Below are 24,580 nucleotides of genomic sequence, written 5' to 3'. Positions count from 1 at the left end.
TCATGTCACTGCCAATTTGTTGACAATCACCTTTGGGGCTATAAAAGAAACAGAAATCCATCAGTGACTTTTTCCGTACATTAATTATTCCGCGTTTTGTATGACACTCACTGTCACGTGATCAATATGGCTGCTGAAGTGATGTACGCTGATGTGCTTTTATTACAGGTACATGTACATGTGACAAACTTTTAGAATACAGTTTTTATTTCTTTGCTTTTAATTATGTATCTTGTGTATGATGATTATGATGATTACTGTGAAAAGAATAAAAGAATGAAACTAGAGATTTTTTGTTTTCTACGTTGTCGTATACAAGTTCAATGTAAGTGAGGTGAGATGAAATTGGGTTTAACGTCGTGCCTGAGAATAAAATTTCGCTCATATGACGACGTGCATGCGTGTGTGTGTGTATGTGCGGCTGCTTGTACTAGCCCAGACTGAAGCTGGTTTTATAGTGCTAGCCCACAGAGATACCATGCTGCAGTGAAGCATGAATACCCCACTCTGACACATTATACTGACTCCGAGCCGACCAGTCCTTGTTGAACCCATTAATGCCGAGCGCCAGGCAGGGACCAACAAGTACCATATTTTAACGTCTTTTGGTATGACGCGGTCGGGGATCGAACTCAATGTAAGTAGTACTATGTACACAATGTGCATATGTACAATGTATTTCAATCTCGAATCACACGATATCTCGAACCTGTCTTGATGGTCCCTTGGGTTTCGAGATCCAGGGAGTTTACTGTAGTAAATCAACATCTTACAACATAAATAAGCAATGTATCGTCGACTCTGTGTTTAGTAGAGATATCTTTCGTCACTGATGTATAAACGTTATTTTACTTCCCCAGATGAGCAGTGTCTACATCTTGCCCTCGTTCCCGTGATGTAGCTGTTCAGCATGTCAATGCTGACGAGAAGCGGTACGTTGGTCAGGAAGAACCGCGGAAGCGGCAAAAGATCGTCAGTGCGCAGGACCAGATCGGGCGGAAGTAGCACCAGCACGCGCCCGGAGGATGACGAATCCTCTGTTCCGCCATCACCCATCACCAAGTTTGACCCACATTGTCACGCCCGCGCTTCCCCAGCAAAAAGTGTTACAAGCACTGTTGTGGTACGGTAAAGAAGTTCTTGCTTGTTTGTTTAAATCTTTGAAGGGCATTTAGAAGTGGAATGAATGCATGAGAAAAGAAAGATTTATGGATGTCAACTTCTTTATTGTGAATAACACGACATTTCGGAGTGTATGCTTGCTCCTTCATCAGGTTTTTGTTTGTTTGTTTGGTGCCTAGCTCAGCAATTTTCCAGTGATTGACACCATGAGCATCGTTGAATATAGGATACAATGACTTGCATCAAACAAATCAGCAAGCGTGTCAATTGCCTATAATGGCCAGCATTTGTTGCTGAAGACCAATTCTAACCGGCATCTTCACAGAATAGGTAAAGTGGCACCTTAAAAGACACATTCTTTCTCGCAAAGCGTTTAACATGGGACATTGAACCTACTGTAGTTGACGTCGGCATGCCTTAGGTTGCAGCAGGCGTGGCGTCAGGTGTAACAGAGACGTGTGAGAGGGGGTTCACCTCAATCCACCCAACCCCATCTCACCTTACCTCATCCCACCTAACCAGACCTCACCTTATCTCACCCAACCTCACCCCAACTCACCTCACCTAACCATACCTCATCACATCTCACCTAAGGGTGGTTGGGGTAGCATAGTGGTTAACGCGTTCGCTCGCCGCGGTCACGACCCGGGTTCGATTCCCCACATGGGTACAATGTGTGAAGTCCATTACTGGTGTCCCCTACCGTGATATTGCAGGAATATTACTAAAGGCGGCATGAAACTAAACTCACTCAATCACCTCACGTAACTACTTTAGCTTGTTCAGCTTGTCCCTCTTCCGTGATAAAGACGGATATTTTCGGACTGTGGCGTAAAACAACAAGCACAGGCTGATGACAAACAGCAACGACCATTAGCTATAAATACGAAACAACCCAAATATCGATGATGATGATGATGACGAACGAATGACAGCTAATAACAAAAGCCATTTCAACATCGTTCCGCGAAGATTATAATGCCACAGATCTACCTCCTGAAAACCCATTAAAAGTTTCGTAATTATTTTGCCTTTAAAAAGTCCTTTTAAAATTAATTCAGCTATTTTGACTCTCTGTGCAAATAGAATATTAGGGAGCGGGGAAGGGTAGTGTTGAGGTAGACCTCAGCTGGCAGTAGTTGAGGTGAGTGTTTTATGGAGTTAAACGTCTCTGCAACTTGACGGATTAAAGTATAATTGGATACGACGCTGCGTTCGTACTTTACATGGAATCTAGACCCGTTTCGCTGACTTGGTGGCGTTGCTTAATTCAGAAAACACCGGGGATTTTCTCTGCTTTTTAGTCGGTATCGATTTTGCTGAGAATGTGTTTTTCTCTGTCCGTTCACAAGGGCGAGCGCAGTGGTCAAAAGCAATTGACAACGTGACAGCTCCCAATCAAATTTCGGCACGTTAAGCCGACGATACATGTTTCGAAAGAAGTAATATAGGGTTGGATTGAAGTAGATCGTAAAGAATAGACGTGAAAAAAGTTCATGCCGTTGAGCTTCTGGTATTACCTCAAAATATGTGATAAATCAAAGTCAGTTAATTTCAAACAGAAAAACTACGGCATAGAATTTACCAATATGTACTGACGATCAAAAGAAACTATACCTCACAGCTATTTTTTATCATATGTTAGAGTTTCAATTTAAAATATCTCAAGTTCGTGATATTTATACATAAAAATGACCGCACTAGTGCTTTGTCATTGTCAAGGTATACTCTAACATGTTTTTTACATTATAATTGATTTAGAACTTTAAAAACAAAACAAAAATCGAAAATACACAACTTCGCTAGTTTTTAGACATCTTATCTTCGAAAATCAATAAATTGTCTTTTTTAACAAAATTACATTTTATCCATGGTATGAGTCATGTGGTTGCACATTCATCCCTTACCCAGTCTTTATTGAACCAATATATATTTTGCCACAATTACCCAGCCACAGATTACTTTTTCACAAACTGTAGTTGGGCTGAGTGGTGGTAAAATAGAGGTAATTAAATTTGACAACAGTTATCTCCATCTCCATTCACATAAAAACGTAACACTGTATACTTGTTTTTGTCCCTCGATTTCGTAGCATTAGGCAGGGATACTGAACAAGAAATGTGTTTGCAAAACTTGAAAATATCGATCATTTATGACTTCTGTTTGCTCCAGTATGTTAACAAACATTGGTATTTATTTTCATATTCCCACACTCTTACTCTAAATAGAGGAAGCAATGTTATCGGGATTCGTAATGGTAATTATACTCGTTTACAAATGGCATAGGGGTAGCCGAGTGGTTAAAGCGTTCGCTCGCCGCGGTCACGACCCGGGTTCGATTCCCCACATGGGTACAATGTGTGAAACCCATTTCTGGTGTTCCCCGCCGTGATATTGCTGTTATATTGCTAAAAGTGGTGAAAACTAAACTCTTTGATCCAACAAAGCATCATTTACGTGATATATATTGACTGTACAAGTCATTAATCTAATAAAATTGATCCCCCAAAGCAATGTTTTACTTGATATATACATACTGTGCAAGTCAGAAATCTAAAATACATGATTCACCAAAGCAATGTTTTACTTGATATATATTGACTGTACAAGTCATTAATCTAAAATACATGATCCACCAAAGCAATGTTTTACTTGATATATAAATCTAAAATACTGTGTTTTACAAGTCATTAGAAAATACATGATTCACCAAAGCAATGTTTTACTTGATATATATTGACTGTACATACTGTGCAATGTCAGAAATCTAAAATACATGATTCACCAAAGCAATGTTTTACTTGATAGACTGTACATAATCTAAAATACATGATCCCCCAAAGCAATGTTTTTGCTTGTATATACATACTGTGCAAATCTAAAATACATGATTCCAAAGCAATGTTTTAAAGCAAATGTTTTGATCCACCAAAGCAATGTTTTACTTGATATATACATACTGTGCAGGTCAGAAATCTAAAATACATGATTCACCAAAGCAATGTTTTACTTGATATATACTATACTGTTTTACTTGATATATACATACTGTGCAAGTCAGAAATCTAAAATACATGATTCACCAAAGCAATGTTTTACTTGATATATATATACTGTGCAGATCCAACAAAGCAATGTTTTACTTGAAAACATACTGTGCAGGTCAGAAATGATTCACCAAAGCAATGTTTTACTTTGATATATATACATTGCACTGTACAAGTCATTAAAAATCTAATTCAAAAGCAATGATTCTGTACCAAAGCAAATGTTTTACTTGATATATACATCCTGTGCAGGTCAGAAATCTAAAATACATGATTCACCAAAGCAATGTTTTACTTGATATATATCAAATAAAATACTGTGCAGGTCAGAAATCTAATAAAATCTACAGATCATAAATCTAATAAAACTTGCATATGCAACAAGAGATTTGATAGAATACACAGCATATAAAACGTAAACACCAGGGAATAACCAGTCTCAATCTGCCAAAACAGATTCCACTAGTCGTAAAACGGATACATGCTGAAAATATTTGAATCACTGATGGATCAGTGCTGGCGGGTGATTGCGAAAGGTTTGACATATTAAGCTGTGGTGTTCGGTGATTTTGTGGTTTTATGGCATTATACGACATTTATCAGGAAAACTGTCGATTGTTCATGAATTGTATCACGACATGTATCATGTATCATGACATGTATCATATAACATGACATTCAATGTACACATTATGACAACAGGTATCGATACAGCTCATGCCACCATCGTTCACCAGCCAGCGCAAACTGCGCTCATACCACGTTCCCCATTTAATCGAAAAAGCCAAAAACATATGCAAAAACCAAAATGGAACCTAGCTCAACAGTACGTTATTATCAAGCAGAAGAAAAACAAAACAATATTGCCGAGACTTAACGAGAATCTCAACTAGATTTGTGATTGTTTTTCTGCTTGAAATGCAAGATGTTTTTCATTTCCAATTTTAACAGCGTTTCACATGACGCTTGGGTCTTAGTTGAAGATAGGCGCGTATTACGTTAAAGAGAATCAGACAAGTTGAACAGAGGCTCTGCACAGAGGCTGGCGCCTGTTTCATCTTGACGATAATACGTGGCGTAGGTCAATACGGTTTATAAGTCCCGTTGGGATCGCCCCAGAACTTTCTGACGATAACAACGTTTCCTGGTATTAAATGACATATAATTTGTGACGTGAGTAATTACGGATGATAGCGTGGTGTCACCTGTAAGATTTGTACATTTAATTTTGTTTAGTGAGTGAGTGAGTTTGGTTTTACGCCGCGTTTAGCAATATTCAAGCAATATCACGTCGAGGGACACCAGAAATGGACTTCACACATTGTATCCATGTGGGGAATCGAACCCGGGCCTTTGGCGTGACGAGCGAACGCTTTAACCACTAGGCAATTTTGTTTCGACCTTGTAAATAAGTTTAAGCTAAACTTGATTAAACTATATTATCAGTGGTGTGATCTTTTAGATGTGTTTGGGTTGTTGTTGTTTGTTTTGGGGGGGTTTTTGGGGTTGGGGGTTTTTTGTTTTGTTTTTTGTTTGTTTTGTTTGTTTTGTTTGTTTGTTTTGTTTTTTCTATGTTTATGTGTAAATACCATCTATATACACAATGGGAACTGTAAGGTACATTATATTTATTCACTTCTGTTGACAATTTCACCATATTTTTAATGTGTTCTGTCTCTATTATGCCATTATGTAAACGATGTGAGCTTTATGTAAGCATCTATTTGTTTGTTTGTTTGTTGACACCATTCATTAAAGATGCTAGGAAGTTCAGGTTGAACAGGCCTCTGGCATACGTTAGAGCCGTCTTTAATAAGGATCAGGTTATTAGTATTTTTTACTCTTCATGATCACTGACAAGCGACTTGGCTGTGAGGGGAAAGATGGGGTGGCCATTAGCAGAAGGATGTATGGGTTAAGACTTCTAGTCGGTGGGCAAAATACACATAACCCCGTCTTGAGATCGACCCAAAAGTGTTTCTAAATCTTATTTTATATAATAAATTAGCTTCTTTCGGTGATACTACTGAGGCAGAAAACAGACGTGATGCAAGTCGTAGACGTTTACGCCTTAAGTTTAACCCACGAGTAGATAATAGTGCAAATAAATACAGAAATATAGTCAGCGCGAACTTGACATTCGAAATGATTGGTTCCTGACATGCCAAGGGGAGGTAACCCGGTAAAGTGAATTGTCACGTGTTTTGTGAAACTCGACACAACCTGTACACAAAGTTAACTGTTGAACAATGCAAGACAATGAAATTTGTGGTACAGCAAACAGCATTGAACGTCTTTAATACCAATGCTATATAATTTCCTTATAGTTCGAGTTCCAGTCCAGATTCGACGTGTCCCATGCTCCGTAAATGGTAAATGCTATCAAAAACAGTGTTACAACGTCGCTGTGAACTTTTACATTTACATTTAGACCTAACGTTTACTGTAAACCTGTCCTTGTTTTATCAAGAAAGCTCTTCTTTAAGTCTGTATACTGCGGCGTAAAACACTACTCAGTCACCATGTTGTTATACATGACTCAGGCGATGCTGCAGTAGATCGTCAACTCACGTCGACTTGTGTTCCTTGATCAAATCTATATATTGCGTTCACGCGACAACATGTACTACTACATACAATAGAAAATTCTCGTATGTCAGCGTGAAATCTCGCACAGTCTCGTTCAATCAATGTTAAGGCGATGAGCTAGACAAGGATGTAGTGAGAAAGATTTGAAGTGTGCGCCATGTCTGTGAATATTCCTTGTTTGTTTTGCTCAATTATGGGAAGGTCCAACTTCATTTCAATTTTTTTCTTTCATGTACGCTTTATACTCTTTGTCAAGTTCATATGTTTACTGAAAAAGCTTGTCCATACGCAAGTCAGTCACACAATACAGAACTTTTATTATATATTTGAAATGTTATATATACATTTCCTTGGTCGGTATTACAGATTTTATCTTGATTCGACATCAGGAACCCTACACGTGAAGACCCGGGTTAGAATTGGTCTTCAGCAACCCATGCTTAGTCGGAATCGGGTGGTCAGGCTCACTGGCTTGGTTGACACATGTCATCGTATCCCAACTACATAGATCTATACTTATGCTGTTTATCACAGGATTGTCTGGTCCAGACTCGATTATGTACAAGCCGCCGCCATGTAGCTGGAATATTGCTGAGTGCGTCGTTAAACAAAAAACAAACAGACATCTGGGCCTAGATTTTCGAAGCTCTCTTAGCGCTAAGATAGTCGTAAGTTAATGTTAATGTATGGCACTTACGACTATCTTAGCGCTAAAAGAGCTTCGAAAAATTTAGGCACAGGGAAGTAACTATCAACAAATTGTAGCATTAATCGCTCTGCACATTTTAGACCCACTTTTACTTTTACTAACGTCCAAAGACCAAATCATGCAAGTGTAAAAAGTAAGAGAGCCTAATCATCTTTCATAAGAACACATCTGGTTCATATTCATCGAACCACCTCCGCGGTGTTGTGGTTAGAGCGTCCGACCGGAAAGCGGAAGGTCGCGTGTTCGATCCCCGACCGCGTCATACCAAAAGACCTTAAAATATGGTACTTGTTGGACCCTGACTGGCGCTCGGCATTAATGGGTACAACAAGGACTGGTCGGCTCGGAGTCAGTATAATGTGTCTGAGTGGGGTATTCATGCTTCACTGCGGCATGGTATCTCAGTGAGCTAGCACTATAAAACCAGCTGAAGTCTGGGCTAGTACAAGCAGCCGCACATACACATACATACGCATGCACGTCGTCATATAAGCGAAATATTCTCAGCACGACGTTAAACCCAATTTCACCTCACCTCACCTCACCTCACCTCACCTCACCTCACATTCATCGATAGGGTTTTATTGATTTCTGAAGATTTTGCAGTTTGTCTTAAATTATGAAAACCATTCGGGTCAAAAAGGGCAAATATACGCGTGTAATTTTTTTTTCTCATGTAGAGATATGATGTTTCGATTATACCCTTTGAGAACGGTAAATGGCTGCAAAAGTTACATAGAGGGATCAGAGTACGTTAGAGATGACACCAGGTGGTAGCTAAATGTGAGCATGACTTGTCCCCCTCGGGCCCCTCATCAGCACAGTTTGAATACATACAGAACAACCTAGGCCTGTGAAGATCCGGGTTAGAATTGGTCTCAGTAACTCATGCTTGTCGTAAATGTCGATTAACGGGATAGGGTGGTCAGGCTCGCTGACTTGGTTGGCACATGTCATTGTATCCCAATTGCGTATATCGATGCTCATGCTGTTGCTCACTGGAATGTCTGGTCCAGACTCGATTATTTGCAGACCGCCACCAAATAGCCAGAATATTGCTATGCGCGGGGTAAAACTAAACTCACATACCCACTCACATACAGAACACGTGCTCACATTCGCGACAGTGTCCACTGATTCGTTCATGATCTAACTCGAGACTTCCTTGCCTTGTGTTCTATGTCCTTTCCATCCTCAGTAGAACAAACACCTGAAGTCCTAGCCATATGCCTGATACATGAGAAATGACAATCAGCGAGATGAAATATGACCCTGTTCGGTCGTAGTTCTATATGACACCACCGACGACAATTACAGTGCACTGAAAAGGTTGTGACGTCGTTTGTTTCATCCATTACTGAAGTTGAGTCATTTCATTAATGAAAATCAATCCAAGAATACATTTCCATCATTGTGGTTGCTCAATACCAAGTCTATTTAAGCCCTACGTGTCTAAACATAGATCTAAATTAATCATATTTCTGCTTGTATTAGAAAATGAATGCTGTGTACATGATATATTGTTTTCATTTTGTCGACATAAGAAGTTGGTGCTGTCTCTTTCATTGTTTCCGTTTTAGTTGTTTTGTTTTAAACATATATATTGTATTCACTGAGAAAAGGATTAGGAACAAGTTCTCCAACTTAGAATACCCTCTGCTTGGTATGTACATAGGTAATTTAGATTTCCGCAAATAAAGATGACAGATAGTGGACAAGAAAGTAGAATAAGTAAAAAGAGATAGAGCTAAAACAGAATAATATCAATATGCTATACAAATCGTTTTGTCTCACTAATGAATGATTGCACTAACTTGAATACTTTTCCATTTTAACATGATGATAGGTCTGCACTTCTAACAAAAGTTTAAGGTCGACTGAAATACCTGCTGCTGAACAAATGCGCTTAACTGATAACATGAAGTTAAGTCTTTGTTGTTTGTACAATGGACATTCAAACAGATAATGATACGAGTTCTCAATAAAATCACCACATATTCAAATAGGATCAGTTTTCATTCCAGCTCTGTACAAATCAAAGTTCAAACAACTAACTGAATAACGCAACTTGGTATGAATAATATTTGATTTTCTTTTACCACACGAATAATACTGAGGTGCATATGCATGGTTATCAGTTATGCATGATTTAAGTTGATGGACTGTGCAGTCACTTGTTTAATATCTGTCAAGATCCTGGTTAGAATTGGTCATTAGCAGCTCATGCTTGTAAGATGAATCTAACGGGATCGGGTGGTCAGGCTCGCTGACTTGGTTGACACATGTCATCGTATCCCAATTGCATTGATAGATGCTCATGATGTTGATCACTGGATTGCCTGCTTATGTTTTAACGATGGAGTATGTGTATACAATGTATTTCGGATTCTGATGTGATCATTCTTATTCCAGTTATCATCTCGAGATAAGATAAGCTCTTAGTCTTTAAAGCTTTTTACTACAGTTATATACATGTTTCCATTAACTCCATGCTTGATTTTACTGCAAAATTACCATTTCAACACAAGACGCTAACCGCGAGTGAAATGTGAATGAAAATAAGTGAAACATGAGTGAAATATATGTGAAGCATAAGTGAAACACGAATGGACATAAGTGAAACAAGTGAGATATGAATGAGCATACGTGAAACATGAGTGAAATACAGTGAAGCACGAGTGAAATACATGTGAAGCATAAGTGAAACACGAATGAACATAAATGAAACAAGTGAGATATGAATGAACATAAGTGAAACATGTACAGTGAAGCATATATGTGAAACATAAGAAACACGAATGATAAAAATGAACAAGTGAGATATGAATGAACATAAGTGAAACATGAGTGAAATACAGTGAAGCACGAGTGAAATATATGTGAAGCATAAGTGAAACACGAATGAACATAAATGGAAAAAGTGAGATATGAATGAACATAAGTGAAACATGAGTGAAATACAGTGAAGCACGAGTGAAATATATGTGAAGCATAAGTGAAACACGAATGAACATAAATGGAACAAGTGAGATATGAATGAACATAAGTGAAACATGGGTGAAATACAGTGAAGCACGAGTGAAATATATGTGAAGCATAAGTGAAACACGAATGAACATAAATGGAAAAAGTGAGATATGAATGAACATGAGTGAAACATGGGTGAAATACAGTGAAGCACGAGTGAAATATATGTGAAGCATAAGTGAAACGCGATTGAACATAAATGGAAAAAGTGAGATATGAATGAACATAAGTGAAACATTGGTGAAGTAGATGTGAATCATGACTGAAATATAAGTGTAGCATAAATGAACATAAGTGAAACATAAGTGTTGATGACACATTCACTCATGAGTCAAGGATACACGTAGCAACTATCACAGATGCTTACATGTAGCTAGACTAACGTTTAGTCTCTGAAAAATATTTTGATGAAAACGAAAAACTCCATTAATCTAATTTGATGAGCCAGAGTGAGGAAGGAAATTCATATGAACCTGGGGAAAATCTAGACTTGCTTCATTTAGGACTGTCACATAACGGAAAGGACTGGATGAAAGGTCAAATGATATGGTTCAGGGACTGTGTGACAGACTGGGGTGTCAAGAGACACCGTTTCAAACATTCCCTTTCGACGATCCGGTGACACACTGCATTTGAATGGGTGATCTTTCTATTTCTTGGTCGTGACCGATCGACCTTATTCTGCCTGTTCATCAGCCTCCAGGGGATCTCATATCGTTAAAACGTCTTTCTTTTCCTCTGTACTGAACAAAAAGGGGCTAGAATTTGATTTTAAGTACCCTTGAAAGGTAACGCGGTGTAAAATACAATTTGTAAATCACTGAGTGATGTTGTTTATTTCATTAACATTTCTGAGAGTTTGATCTAAATTTAGCCATCTTGGAACATAAAAATGGAACCAGATGCTCGTTTGGATAACACGGTGAAAGTAATGAACACGATTGTTTTACTTTCGATGCTTAAGCAAGGTGATGACGTGGAATGATTGCCCAAGCCTACCACATATCTTCTCCCACGTTTTGCCTTATATTTCTTTGGTTACCTTATTTTCAGAACATCGTTATACTCCTACACATATACATACGTATATATCTGTATAACCTTTTGACATTGGAAGCACTGTAATGTCAGACTCTGTCCAAGATCGGTTACATCGTCTCTAAGTACCCCAAGCACCAAGCTAAAACCACGATTCATCATGAAACAGCCAGATGATGATACAACTACACCATGATACACAATGAACCAACTAAAAACGATTCAGCAACACGATATTCCAACCGCATAATGATACTCCGTCCTAATGCTACTACCACACCATGACACGACAACGAAATATTACTAGATCACAATACCACTAATCATGATACCAGAATATAATGGCATCATCACCATAATAGCATGTAGTAATACCACCCCGCCATGAAACCACCACAATATTAGACCTCCGTGGCATGAAACCACCACATATCATTGCCACCTCTCCATGAAACCACCATATAATATTGCCTCCTCTCCATGAAACCTCCATATGATGTTTCCATCGCCAGATGAAACCACCATATGATATTACCCCCAATCCATGAAACCACCATAAATATTGCCACTGCTCTATGAAACCACCATATATTATTGTCATCGATCCATGAAACCACCATATAATATTGTCATCGATCCATGAAACCACATATAATATTGTCATCGCTCCATGAAACCCCATATAATATTGCCTCCACTCCATGAAACCACCATATAATATTGCCTCCACGTGATGAAACCACCATATAATATTGCCATCGCCAGATGAAACCATCATATGATATTACCCCCAATCCACGAAACCACCATACAATATTGTCACCACTCCATGAAACCACCATATAATATTGCCACCGCTCCATGAAACCACCATATAATATTGCCACCATGCCATGAAACCATCATATAATATTGCCATCGCTCCATGAAACCACCATTTAGTAATTACCACCTCGCTATGATACCACAGCACTATCATTTCAACACATCATAGGTGACGAATGAACGCTTCAAGCCTCCATAGTCCGCTATACCATTATTGAAACTCTTTGATCAATTTCAGTATGGTGGCTCAGGGGAGTCATGACACACACGCCATACACGCAAGCAATACAGATAGCATAGACCATTAATTTTTCTTTTAAGCCCAAATCAATTACATCTTCACATGTTACTTCACAATTCGCCAAAGCCTTCTGTCTTATCAGGACAACCAGCATCAACAACGTTAGCCTACGTGCCTCTTCCTCTCCCTCTTCCTCTGTAATCACCGAACGTTATATAGGAAAGGAACGTCCTTCACGCTCTTCAACACGTCACACAACTACCCGGATGTAACTTCTATAAGTCGTCTGCCATTGTGTTGGTCACAAATCTCAGGGACGTTCACATGGAACGCAGTCCATCAAATCAAATTATAGAAATACAGTTATAGTTTTGGACATAGGGCACGGCCTCGAGCTGCAGGAAGGAAAGGTCTGGTTGGGTTTATTTCCTCAAAGTCCCTGGATATTTGAAGAAAGTAGAGTAGGTATTGACCCTCTCTCGCCTGTCTATTTGTATCAATAAAATGTCCTAGACGGCGTGATTCTTCAGATTGGCACCGACTCGCCGCAGCTTGTTAAGCTATTATTTATGGTTTCTTTGACTAGATTGTTTGGAGAACAGAGGTTTTCTTGTCATTATTTAAAGATTGAGACAATGAGTCGAACCATTAAGCGCTATGATCAGAGAACCGTTGTTAGGGCCCCGGGTAAGTTCACAGGCGAATATTATTTTCCTATGGTGTTTTCATTCGATTCCGATAGGCGTCCTTTCTGACATCAAATCAATCAATAACAGAATGAATAAATGGGTTTTCATTAACAGAATTGGTACTATATTAGGCTTTCTGCAGTACGCCATAAATATGCTTTGTGGAGTTGGTAAGAGTGTGAGTGAGTCCAACGTACAGTATGTTGTATGATGGTGTGTCAGTTCAAAAGAAGAGATGCAGGTTTTCTATGGACCAGTTGAAACCAGTTGGGACTAGTATAATGCTGACAGACCGATGCTCGTCTGCGTAAGCAGACCCTGGGGACAGACAAGGGGCGTAACTCTGCATTGCAAGTTGTGGCGTCCTTGACAACTGGGTAGACAGTATCCCATGGCAATAACATAGACTCAACAAGTTCGAACTTCAATGATATATCTTTTTGTCTTTTTTATCTCGAAAGCCGGATAGGTTCACATTGGAACCTTCGTTCGTTTTCGTGCGTATCTAAGGGGCGGCGGGGTAGCCCCGGGTTCGATTCCCCACATGGGTGCAATTAGACTAGTAACAACTAGTCTCTGAAATGAACATATTTTACAGAAAAAAAAACAGTTACAATACAATGAAAAGGAGCCCGGAAAATTTCTTCATTTTCAGAAACTATGGAAATCTAAACTTGGCACATAATGGGCTTTCATGGGCTTTCTTGGATGTATTTGTTTCAGGATCTGCATGGCAGACTAGCGTACAATATGTGAAGCCCATTTCTGGTGTCCCTGGCGTGATATTGCATGGATATTGCTAAAAGCGGAGTAAAACAATACTCACTCACACAATTAGTCTTTGTTTTGCAGTCTTTCAACGATGACCGACAGCTGTACGAGACCAATCTCGAGTGGGACGCCGCTCTTTCCAGCGCCCACTCCAGCCATGACGTCTGTCTACAACTACAGGAGGCTAACAAAGAGGCTGACGGGGCGTGCGACTTCGACTGCAGGGGCTGTTCGGTTATATGTAAAAGTAGTAAGTACAACCTTCTGATACTGTGAGTACCTTCGCTAACACGAGTGCCCTTGTTGTTCAGTGGAGTTGCTCTGAAAGGCCTGGCTGATTGTGCATTTTCTGTTGGGTAGCCTTGTGGTTTAAGGGTTCGCTCGTCACTATGAAAACCATGGTTTAATGCTCAATGCCTGTTTCTGGTCCCCCCCACTGGTATATACGCATATATGTCTCATATACGTAAAAAGACATTCTTCATATCCGTTAATCGTTCTCTAATAGGGGAAATACATGAAGTGTCGACCGGTGTGCTATTGTTGTACTTGAATGAATACTTCATAAGCTGTTAATGTTGTAGGGGCGGTGGGATAGCCTAGTGGTTAAAGCGTTGGCTCGTCACGCCGAAGACCCGGGTTCGATTCCCCACATGGGCACAATGTGTTAAGCCCATTTCTGGTGTCCCCCGCCGTGATATTGCTGGAATATTGCTAAAAGCGGCGTAAAACCAAACTCAGTCAGTCAGTTAATGTTGTAGAAGAAAAGTAGAAGAAAAGGTCGCACATATATGTCATACGTCGTAAGGTTCCGTTAGTGTCAAATAGAGAAAATGCATAGATCGCATCCTTCATAAGTTGTTGCTGCTGCTAATGATGATGATGGTGTTGATGATGATGATGATGATGATGATGATGATGATGATGACGATGATGAAATACTTAAATGGTTGAGATAATGTCGAGAATCATGTTGTTGTTTCTGCTGTTATTGCCGCTGCTGCTGTCGAGGATGATGTTTCAAAAACATTAAATATTATATGTCCCGTTTGTTTCTGTTCATGTTGTTGTCGTTGTTCTAATACAGAGAAAATACATAGTTTACATGAATACACAATGCCATTTAGAAAGTGTTCAGATATAACATATGTTATATTTAGGATTACACTTTCTCAGTAAAGTACAGATTCTAGTACTTTTGTTGGGTGGAAGCTTGTAGAAGTTGCGGTGGCTGAGCGGGTTAGGCGAGGGAATTTGTGTGCCGGCGATTAGGTGCCTGACTCTGAGGGTATGGGTTCGAATCCCGGATGGGACTCAACCCAACAGTACTAGAATCTGTGCTTTTCTGAGAATAATATATGATAAATACATACATGTCACAAACAACGGAATCGATTTATAATTATTCTTCAATATGCATGAATCATGAATGCAATCCCACCATTGTGCCAACAGGATTCATATACTACAGCTGTAACTTAATTACATTTCAGCTCTTGTGACCGGTATATTGGCGCTGTCTATGGTACTTCCTATTGTGATGTTATCAATGGGTAAGTTCACGACACTAAACATAAAGACCATTTATTGCTCTAAATTACTAGTATGCAACAACTACGTGAAACATGAGTGGCCCTGTTACTGCGTCGTCACAGTTTCCTGCAGAGAGTCGCGATTATTATTCGTACCAAGATCATTTGTATAATTTGTTTTCCCTTATGTAATATCCTGGGTCCCGATCTACAAAGCGTACGTAGCGCTACATCAGTCGTAAGCATATGGTAAAATGTAGAGTTACGACAGGTCGTAACAAGATCATTTGAATAATTTGTTTTCCCTTATGTAATATCCTGGGTCCCGATCTACAAAGCGTACGTAGCGCTACATCAGTCGTAAGCATATGGTAAAATGTAGAGTTACGACAGGTCGTAACAAGATCATTTGAATAATTTGTTTTCCTTTATGTAATATCCTGGGTCCCGATCTACAAAGCGTACGTAGCGCTACATCAGTCGTACACATATGGTAAAATGTAGAGTTACGACAGGTCGTAACGTTACGAATGCTTTGTGGATCGGGGCACTGATTTTGATTCTCGTTCGCCAGCAGCACATCTTGTTCGCTGGAGTCATCGAAGTTAGTGAGTGAGTGAGTTTAGTTTTACCTCCCTTGTACCAATATCCCAGCAACATCACGGCGGGGAACACTAGAAATGGGCTTCACACATTGTACCCACGTGGGGAATCGAACCCGGGTCTTCGGCGTGACGAGCGAACGCTTTAACCACTCGGCTACCCCACTGCTCCAATTCATCGAAGATCTACAGCTTCGGAGTTTCCTACGATGTTAAGCTAAAATACTGAAATACTGTCTTAAGCGGCGTAAAACGCAACTCACTTATCAAGCATGCAATGTGTTTCAAACAAGTTATTTCGGAGACGCACTGGACCCGGTACTCCCGGTAGTTAAAGTGACGCTTAGTCTACTGCTAGACCCATCAACGGATCTGTTTGTCTAACGTTAGGTGTCACGAGACATCGTGGCCCCACTCCACGCCTGGCGGTCACGACTGATTGTAATCGCTAGATTAGCAATGGATACGGAAAGCGAACGAAAACTCCTATTACACCGAGGTTCCGTTTCTCTGATCGGGAACTATCTGATACTGGATGACCACACGTCCGAACCAGACCTTCCTAAAGCTGTTGTGTGAATCGCTCTCAGGATAACGGCGAGTGGTTTCAACGGACCGGAAGTCTGGTAACATTTCAGCTGGCGAAGCCATATCCTTCACGAGACAATTTCCTGCCTCGAATGGTAATCCTATCCTTTGCCCCCCGTCACTCCCATGCAGTCGATATCTCCCCTGACCCCCCACTCACCTTCCTGTCTGTCACAGTGGGGACAAGGTGTTGGCCCCCCAGGTGCGGAGACAGCATCGAATCAAGCGGATAACGGTAAGATGCGTCAATCAGAAGTCTGGCACACCAGCTTGATGAGCAATACCAATGTGTTACGCCCGTCAAGCTGACATTTTCAAGCTGATCAAGGGGCGGTGGGGAAGCCTAATGGTTAAAGTGTCCGCTCGTCACGCTGAAGACCTCGGTTCGATTCCCCAATTGGGTACTATGTGTGAAGCCCATTTCTGGTGTCCTCCGCTGTGATATTGCTGGAATATTGCTAAAAGTGGCGTAAAACCAAACTCACTCACTCTATCAAGCTGATCATAATCAAGTTAAAACAGTTGCATAGACTATACCAATTAGACATCAATGCCTACAAATTCAAATAACCAAGTTTACTAAAAGTACTGTTTATTAATATTAAAGCTTTTGTTGAGATAGACTTCTGAATGTGTTAGACGTCTTTAAATTAAATTCTGTTGGAGTTTATTTTTCCTTATTTTAAACAAAATAGATTAGGATTGCTATTTGCAAAATCTCCAACGACCTTTTGACTTTTGGAATGTGAACAATCTACCAGTGAAATGGTCAGACGGCTTCTAGGCCAACAAACGTAAGCAGGGTAGTTTTATGACTGGGTCTCAACAGGACTGTATGACAAGAGACAAATGCAGACATGCAATCGAATATCCTGTTACAACGGAGAGTTCAAAGATCGTCATACAACTCCTGCTCAAAATTACTTTGATCAGGATTATAACATTGAAGGTCCCATTAGAGCTTTCAAAACGTATAATTGCTGACACATGGAGGACATTTCCAAATCTGGCGCAGCAGTGTTAACATTATGTCAGATACAATTCCCTATTTTGACTTGTACGCGTCTTTTGAAGGCGAACAATTGACTTGCCTTTGCATGTGTTAGTGACTTGTGAAACGATGGGGTAGGATAAGTCCACCTTCTCGCGAAGAACTGGTATCATAACTGTATTTGATAGTTGATTCATAGGCACATGCATGTGATATATTTACTGTTTTAATTGGAGTGCAAAAGAAATCGACTAAGGGTTGGCAAGAATACAGCGTTGGGTTGGAAGTGCAGCGATTGGGGTCTTAAAATATGTACCAGGTTAACAGTAACTGTGACGTCAGCACATCTTCTTTTGTTCAAGTGAGTGAGTGGTTTTAGCAACAATCCAGCAATATCACGGCGCGGGACACCAGAAATAGGCTTCAAACATTGTACCCATGTGGGAAATCGAACCCGTGACGAGCGAACGCTTTAACCACTAGACTACTCCACCGCTTTTGTTCAACATGCCAGCTACTGTATAATGAATAGTTCTGACTGCGGCCTTAAACAACTCTTCACGTTGTGTGACTGTTTTCAACTGTCCAAAATGGCCAATCGATTACAAAATGACCGCCATGCCTTGCCCGACAGTCTGAATCCAGTGAATTGTGCACCAATCTGTTCGCGAACCGTAATCACATATTCCTAGATCTTTCCGTTCCCGATCTGAGTGGCATTGACCTTTCTAGCCTGTAATCCAGTACAGGGGATTAGATGAAACACAAGAAACATTATAGCTCCCCTATCTGCTTTTAGTTTATTACCTTTGAAATTTCATATTGAACCGGTCTCTGGCCGTGGGAAAGGAACCACTTTGGCATTTGCCGAGAAATAATCAGCGAAGTTGGTAGCACAAAGTTGTCCAAGCGTTATATCATAACAAAGCCGAATGTACAAAATGAGTTCTAATACGTAGTGAGGTAAAACGAATTAATTGCTTGTTCGTTGGCATTTTGGACCTAAGTGAAAATCGTGTGAGCTAATGGATATTAAATGACAACATATTCTTCAGAAAGGGTTTTACTTGGCAGTGAATATTGATGACCATGAACAGTCGTTAGCATTCTCAGTGTAAAGGTCATTGGTTTTTTAATGTTTTCTGAACAATTTGGTAACTAAATTAAATGAAAGTTTTCTAAATAATAAATAAATGTTAAAAAATATTTTAAAGAACGGGTATTGTGTAGCCATTACGTATTTCATAATCAACCGATGGAACGTGTAATGTGCTCTCACCCGGGATAGAGTTAGTGGATAAATCTATTAGATTATTAATTATATTAACGATTTAACCGTGTCAGTAATGTCACTGCTATTTGTGGTGACAGTAACGTAGGATTCCTGTAATGGGTCTTATCACGGTGCCATAATTGTTCAAACTAAAGCAGCACTCAAGCTATTTGTTTGTACAATATAGACAAAATGTATGGATAACAACTTCATTTATTCGTGAGTGCGGCGTTTCGATACAGATCCTTCTACCAATGTCAAGCAGGAAAAGAAGTTGTCATCCATAAAGTTTGTCTATATTGTATTTCCCAACTTCTAAAATGCTACTGAAAGAAATAATGAATTATTTAAGTACAATAAATACATGAAATCTGCAACAACAAGAAACCACAATGACGTTTCAATGTGTTTGACGGTTGGATGTAAATGCTTACTGAAGTTATACCACGTGTAACTGATTGACACACATGTAGATACCAACTGAAGTTACTGAATCTATAACGCAATAATTATATTTGTTTGTTGTTTGCCGCTATGTACAGTCAGTAATATCCTTGCCATACTGTGGCGGTCTGTAAATAATCGCGTCCAGACCAGACCATCCAGTGACTGGCGTCACGTGCATCGATCCACTGAATTCGTTCTTATTTAACGCCACATTCTGCAGTATTCTAACCATGGCGGCTGTCTGTAAAAAATACGTCTAAAGCAAACAATCCAGTGAGTGATATCATGAGCATAGATCCACGGAACTGGGATACAATACCATACAATCAGCCACGTCATTAGACAACCGGATCTCTTCATGAATACTTTACCGAAATTCCCAACAGGGAACATTTATACAACAAGCATGGGTTCCAGGGGAAATTATGTACTCTGAGAAGGCTCCTTCCTGTTTTGTTTTTAAAATCCTAACTTCCTCCATCCGCCATGAAGTCACGACAACCAATGTAACACTCCGTTATCGTCACTCAGGGCTGTTGCCCTTTGTGCAGTGTTTCCTTCAGCGGGGATAGAACTGTTTGCTTTGCAAAGAGCAATATTTGATATCATAATACGTTAAGAGTCACGGACGCTAGCCATACAGGAAGTGCTTCATTTTCATCAAAAACCTGGCTTCTTTAAACAACAGAAAGCATTAGCTGGGAAAAGACTAATAGCGTTAAATAGGAGTGCATATTTGATGTTTCGAACAGTATCAGGCGGCCGAGCTGCACGATCTGATTGTGTCCTATCAAAAGACTTGCAGTGTGTACCGACGAAGTAATCGATTGAACATTTTTCTGAAAAGTGCATTGACATTTGCATCTTTTAGGTGCAGCTGTATGACATTGCATTCGTTCAAATGTCGTGTAGATTTGTAAAGGTATAAAGGACGTTTCGGTGGAGTATTTGCATTGTTACATATATAGATCATTAACAAGCGTGTAATCCGGCGATATGTGTGAAGAGCATGTGGTTAATGCTTCGATTCCATTACCTGAGACACATAGTTCATTATATTCCTAAGATTTTGACATGTTTACATAATTTCTAACCAAATGTCATGACTCATTAGAGTGTCTGCCTACCGGGAACTTGTATAATATTGATTGATTTCATTTTGATTTTGCAATATATTTTGGTACAGAACTTCTGGAACGATTTGAAGGGTTTCAGCTTTGCAATTTCATATTATTATGATGTTATGATTATTGGGATACATAATAGCCTTTTACATCTAGACCGTATGGCTTCCGTTGATGAGGACGGGGCTATAGCAGTAGGTGACCTGAATGGCGGTGCTTCATCTGTTAGCATGCTGTCAATCCTGTCTGCCCGGTCCATCAATGTTATAGATCGATATAGATGTGATAGTGTTATGGCGTTAGGCAGTACTTACTCGTTGACCAACTCACTCGTGCCATTACTTAAGATACACATGAAGACCCGGGTTAGAATTGGTCTTAGCACCCATGCTTGCCATAAGAGGCGACTAACGGAATCGGGTGGTCAGACTCTCTGACTTGGTTTACATATGTCATCGTGTATATAATTGGAATATTGTTGAGTGCGGCGTTCAACAACAAACTGAGATTAATTTCATTACTTCTGTATGACCGTATGGCTTCCGTTGATGAGGACGGGGCGATAGCAGTAGGTGACCTGAATGGCGGTGCCTCATCTTTTAGCATGCTGTCAATCCTGTCTGCCCGGTCCATCAATGTTATAGATCGATATAGATGTGATAGTGTTATGGCGTTAGGCAGTACTTACTCGTTGACCCACTCACTCGTGCCATTACTTAAGATACACATGAAGACCCGGGTTAGAATTGGTCTTAGCACCCATGCTTGCCATAAGAGGCGACTAACGGGATCGGGTGGTCAGACTCACCGACTTTGTTGACACACGTCATCGTATCCCAATTGAGTAGATCGATGCTCAATATGTTGATGACTGGATGGTCAGGTCCAGACTCGATTATCAACTCTAGCGCTGCCATATAGCTGGAATATTGCTGAATGCAGTGCTAAACAACAAACTAACAACACAAAAAGTTAACTTATTGTGTTGTTGTTTTTGTGTTGTTTGTTACCGCAACAGAAACATTACAGCTTCATGGCAAGCCTGGACCCGACAAACCAATGGTTGATATTATGCAGATTGCCCATCGATATAAGGAACTTTGGCATTTAACCAACCTTGGTCATCGAACGTGACTATCCGATTCAATATAGTCGCCTTGAATCATCTGCTCTGAACCCGTTCTTACCCCTATCTCATGGGGTATTGTACTGTGAAATTGATGTCGGGTTTAACGCAACATTGACTATTATCCCTGGATGTTGACTGTCATCTGGTCACGTAATACATTACCACTAACTGGAGCAATGAGGTGAGGTGAAATTGGGTTTAACGTCGTGCTTGAGAATATTTCGCTCATATGACGACGTGCATGCGTGTGTATGGGTATGTGCGGCTGCTTGTACTAGCCCAGACTGAAGCTGGTTTTATAGTGCTAGCCCACTGAGATACCATGCCGCAGTGAAGCATGAATAGTATTTTACCCCACTCAGACACATTATACTGACGCCGAGCCGACCAGTCCTTGTTGTACCCATTAATGTCGAGCGCCAGGCAGGGACCCAATAGTACCATATTTTAACGCATTTTGGTATGACGCGGTCAGGGATCGAACCCGCGACCTTCCACTCTCCGCGTGGAAGCTCTAACCATGACACCACGGAGGCGGTCCACTGGACCAATGAGGTAGCCTGTAGGTTAATTTGAGTGACATCATGAGCTTCGATCTACGCAACTGGGATACGATGACATGTGTCAACCAAGTCAGCGAGCCTGACCACACGATCCCGTTAGTCGCCTCTTACGACAAGCATGGATTGCTGAAGACCAGTTCTAACCCGGATCTTCACGGGACTTAATGAGTAAAATTGGGGTACAATTCACCACATGGCACAAGATGTGAAGCTCATTTACGGTGTCCACCGCCGTGATATTGTTGGAATATTGCTAAGAGCGGCATACATGTAGAACCGAACTCACAGACGCACTCACTCACTTATCACTAACTATTTTTGGTCTTCTTCAGGTGTGAAGTATCTTAACGACTGTCCATTGGAACCTCGGATTCCGGTCTACCTGTTAGTGGGCGGGTGTTTCGGCATGCTCAAGCTGACCATCAACCTATGGCGAGCGATTCAGTCTCGGAAAGCCGACAGTGCTGACACGTTCTATGACGTAGGTGACAGCGCCGCTCTGACGTCACGCACGTACCGCGTGATGAACTATCTGTTGAACACATTCCTCCTGGTGTGGCAAGTCCTCGGATCCTACTGGGTGTTCATGTTATGGGAGCCTAAATACTCGCCGCAGCTCCACCGCCCTAGCAACTGGTGCGACCGGACAGTGTACATGTTCACAGTTATACAAATCATTGGTCTCTACACATACCTGTGCCTTTGGATTCTGGGGGTGTGTTTCCTGACTTTTATCTATCGGTCTTCGTGTGTAGGACAGATAGACAATGTATAAATAACTATCTTAGATGCTCAATCACTGGTCAGATCAGCTTGGTCCTCGAGTGTGGAACAGACACACAGTGTATAAACGACACACAAAGTTGCTCAATCATTTGTCAGATCAGCTTGGTCTTCGTGTGTGGAACAGACACACAGTGTATAAACGACACCCAAAGGTGCTCATTAACTGGTTAGATCAGCTTGGTCCTCGTCTGAAAAGCAGGCAGACGACGTGTAGACGACACCAAAATATGATCAATCAATTGTCAGATCAGCTTGGTCCTCGAGTGTGGAACAGACACACAATGTATAAACGACACCCAAAGATGCTCAATCACAGGTCAGATCTGCTTGGTCCTCTTGTGAGGAGCAGACATAGGATGTGCAGACGACATCCTATGATGCTCAGTGACTGGTCATGACATCGGTTCTAGTGATTGAACTGACAATAATTTACAAATATTTAAGATGCTCATTTCCTTGTCATTTCAACTGGATTCCTCTTGTATGTAAGACGTACAATGTTCAATGTCAAAAGTAAATGCACAATTCATTTTCACTGGGTCCTTCTCTACTGGTGGCGTATGCTTATCAGACGGACAATGTATAAAAGGTTTCACTTCCTTGTAAGATCTGCTCGGTTTTGGTGTCTCGGTATTCCCGAGACTGCGGCAGAGCAGACGACATTAACAATCTAAAGCGGTGTGAAAATTAACTAATGCACAGATGATATCATTACGGTTTCGTTTAGTCTCGGTGCTAATGTGTGAAGTGCGACTACACTGGTAATGGACAGACAGCTTGCAAGTGTAATTAGAACATCTAAAGCGGTCCGCGTTGAGCTTTCTATAAAATACACGTACGTTTGTCTAACGCCATCAGACGATGCTTGAACGACTCGCTTGGTATCTGCTACTGGTGGATGTGAAACATCAAACATCACTATTACACCATCACCCGACGACCACCACAGCACCCCCTATGTCATCGACGACAGAAGCGACCTTGAGACAATGTTCAACAGGATGACTGCAACAGCAAGGATATAATATGAAAGTATTTTTGCGTGCAATATTCGGAAACAATTATGTTGCCTCAGGTTTTCCATTAAAAGTAAATTGTTTGCAGGTGATGCAGAATGTCGACGATATTGTTTTTGTTGGAAAAATGTTCGACTTCTGTTTCCTGAGCAAAAAGTGTTTGTCCTGAAGCAGTGATAGAAAGCATACTCTGTCATTGACGTGTAGCTAACAATGGCATTCCCTGCTGAAGCTTCAAACCACACTGCTAAACCTTTTTTTCTACACATCTATGAAAGGAACTAGCAACCTTCAAATAGGTTCGGTTTATACTTTTCGTTAGTTCTGATTGTGTTTGAGGGAATTCTTTGAATACTAATCAACAAACACATTATTTATATCTATTTTGTGTCAGGATCAAGTTGGTTTTTTGTGTCAATGTTGTTTCATGTGCCACGGACGTGGTGAATACAAAATAACCAGGACAAGGTG

At 40.5% G+C, this 24,580-nt stretch overlaps 1 protein-coding gene across 1 annotated transcript; it reads left to right on the top strand.

Moving 5' to 3' along the window:
* Positions 1–890: 890 nt before the first annotated feature.
* LOC124270792 lies at positions 891–24,362 on the top strand. The gene is made up of 4 exons (XM_046705832.1): positions 891–1,123; positions 14,140–14,287; positions 15,552–15,611; positions 22,640–24,362. Exons 1-4 carry the CDS (start codon positions 911–913, stop codon positions 23,080–23,082), a joined length of 864 nt encoding a protein of 287 aa, XP_046561788.1. The 5' UTR covers positions 891–910; the 3' UTR covers positions 23,083–24,362.
* Positions 24,363–24,580: the final 218 nt, after the last annotated feature.

This window comes from Haliotis rubra, unplaced genomic scaffold (genome assembly GCF_003918875.1).
Source record: "Haliotis rubra isolate DU_JTF1 unplaced genomic scaffold, ASM391887v1 Scf155, whole genome shotgun sequence".
In the NCBI taxonomy this organism is placed as follows: Eukaryota; Metazoa; Mollusca; class Gastropoda; order Lepetellida; family Haliotidae; genus Haliotis; species Haliotis rubra.
This window is presented reverse-complemented; position numbering and strand designations above follow the sequence as displayed.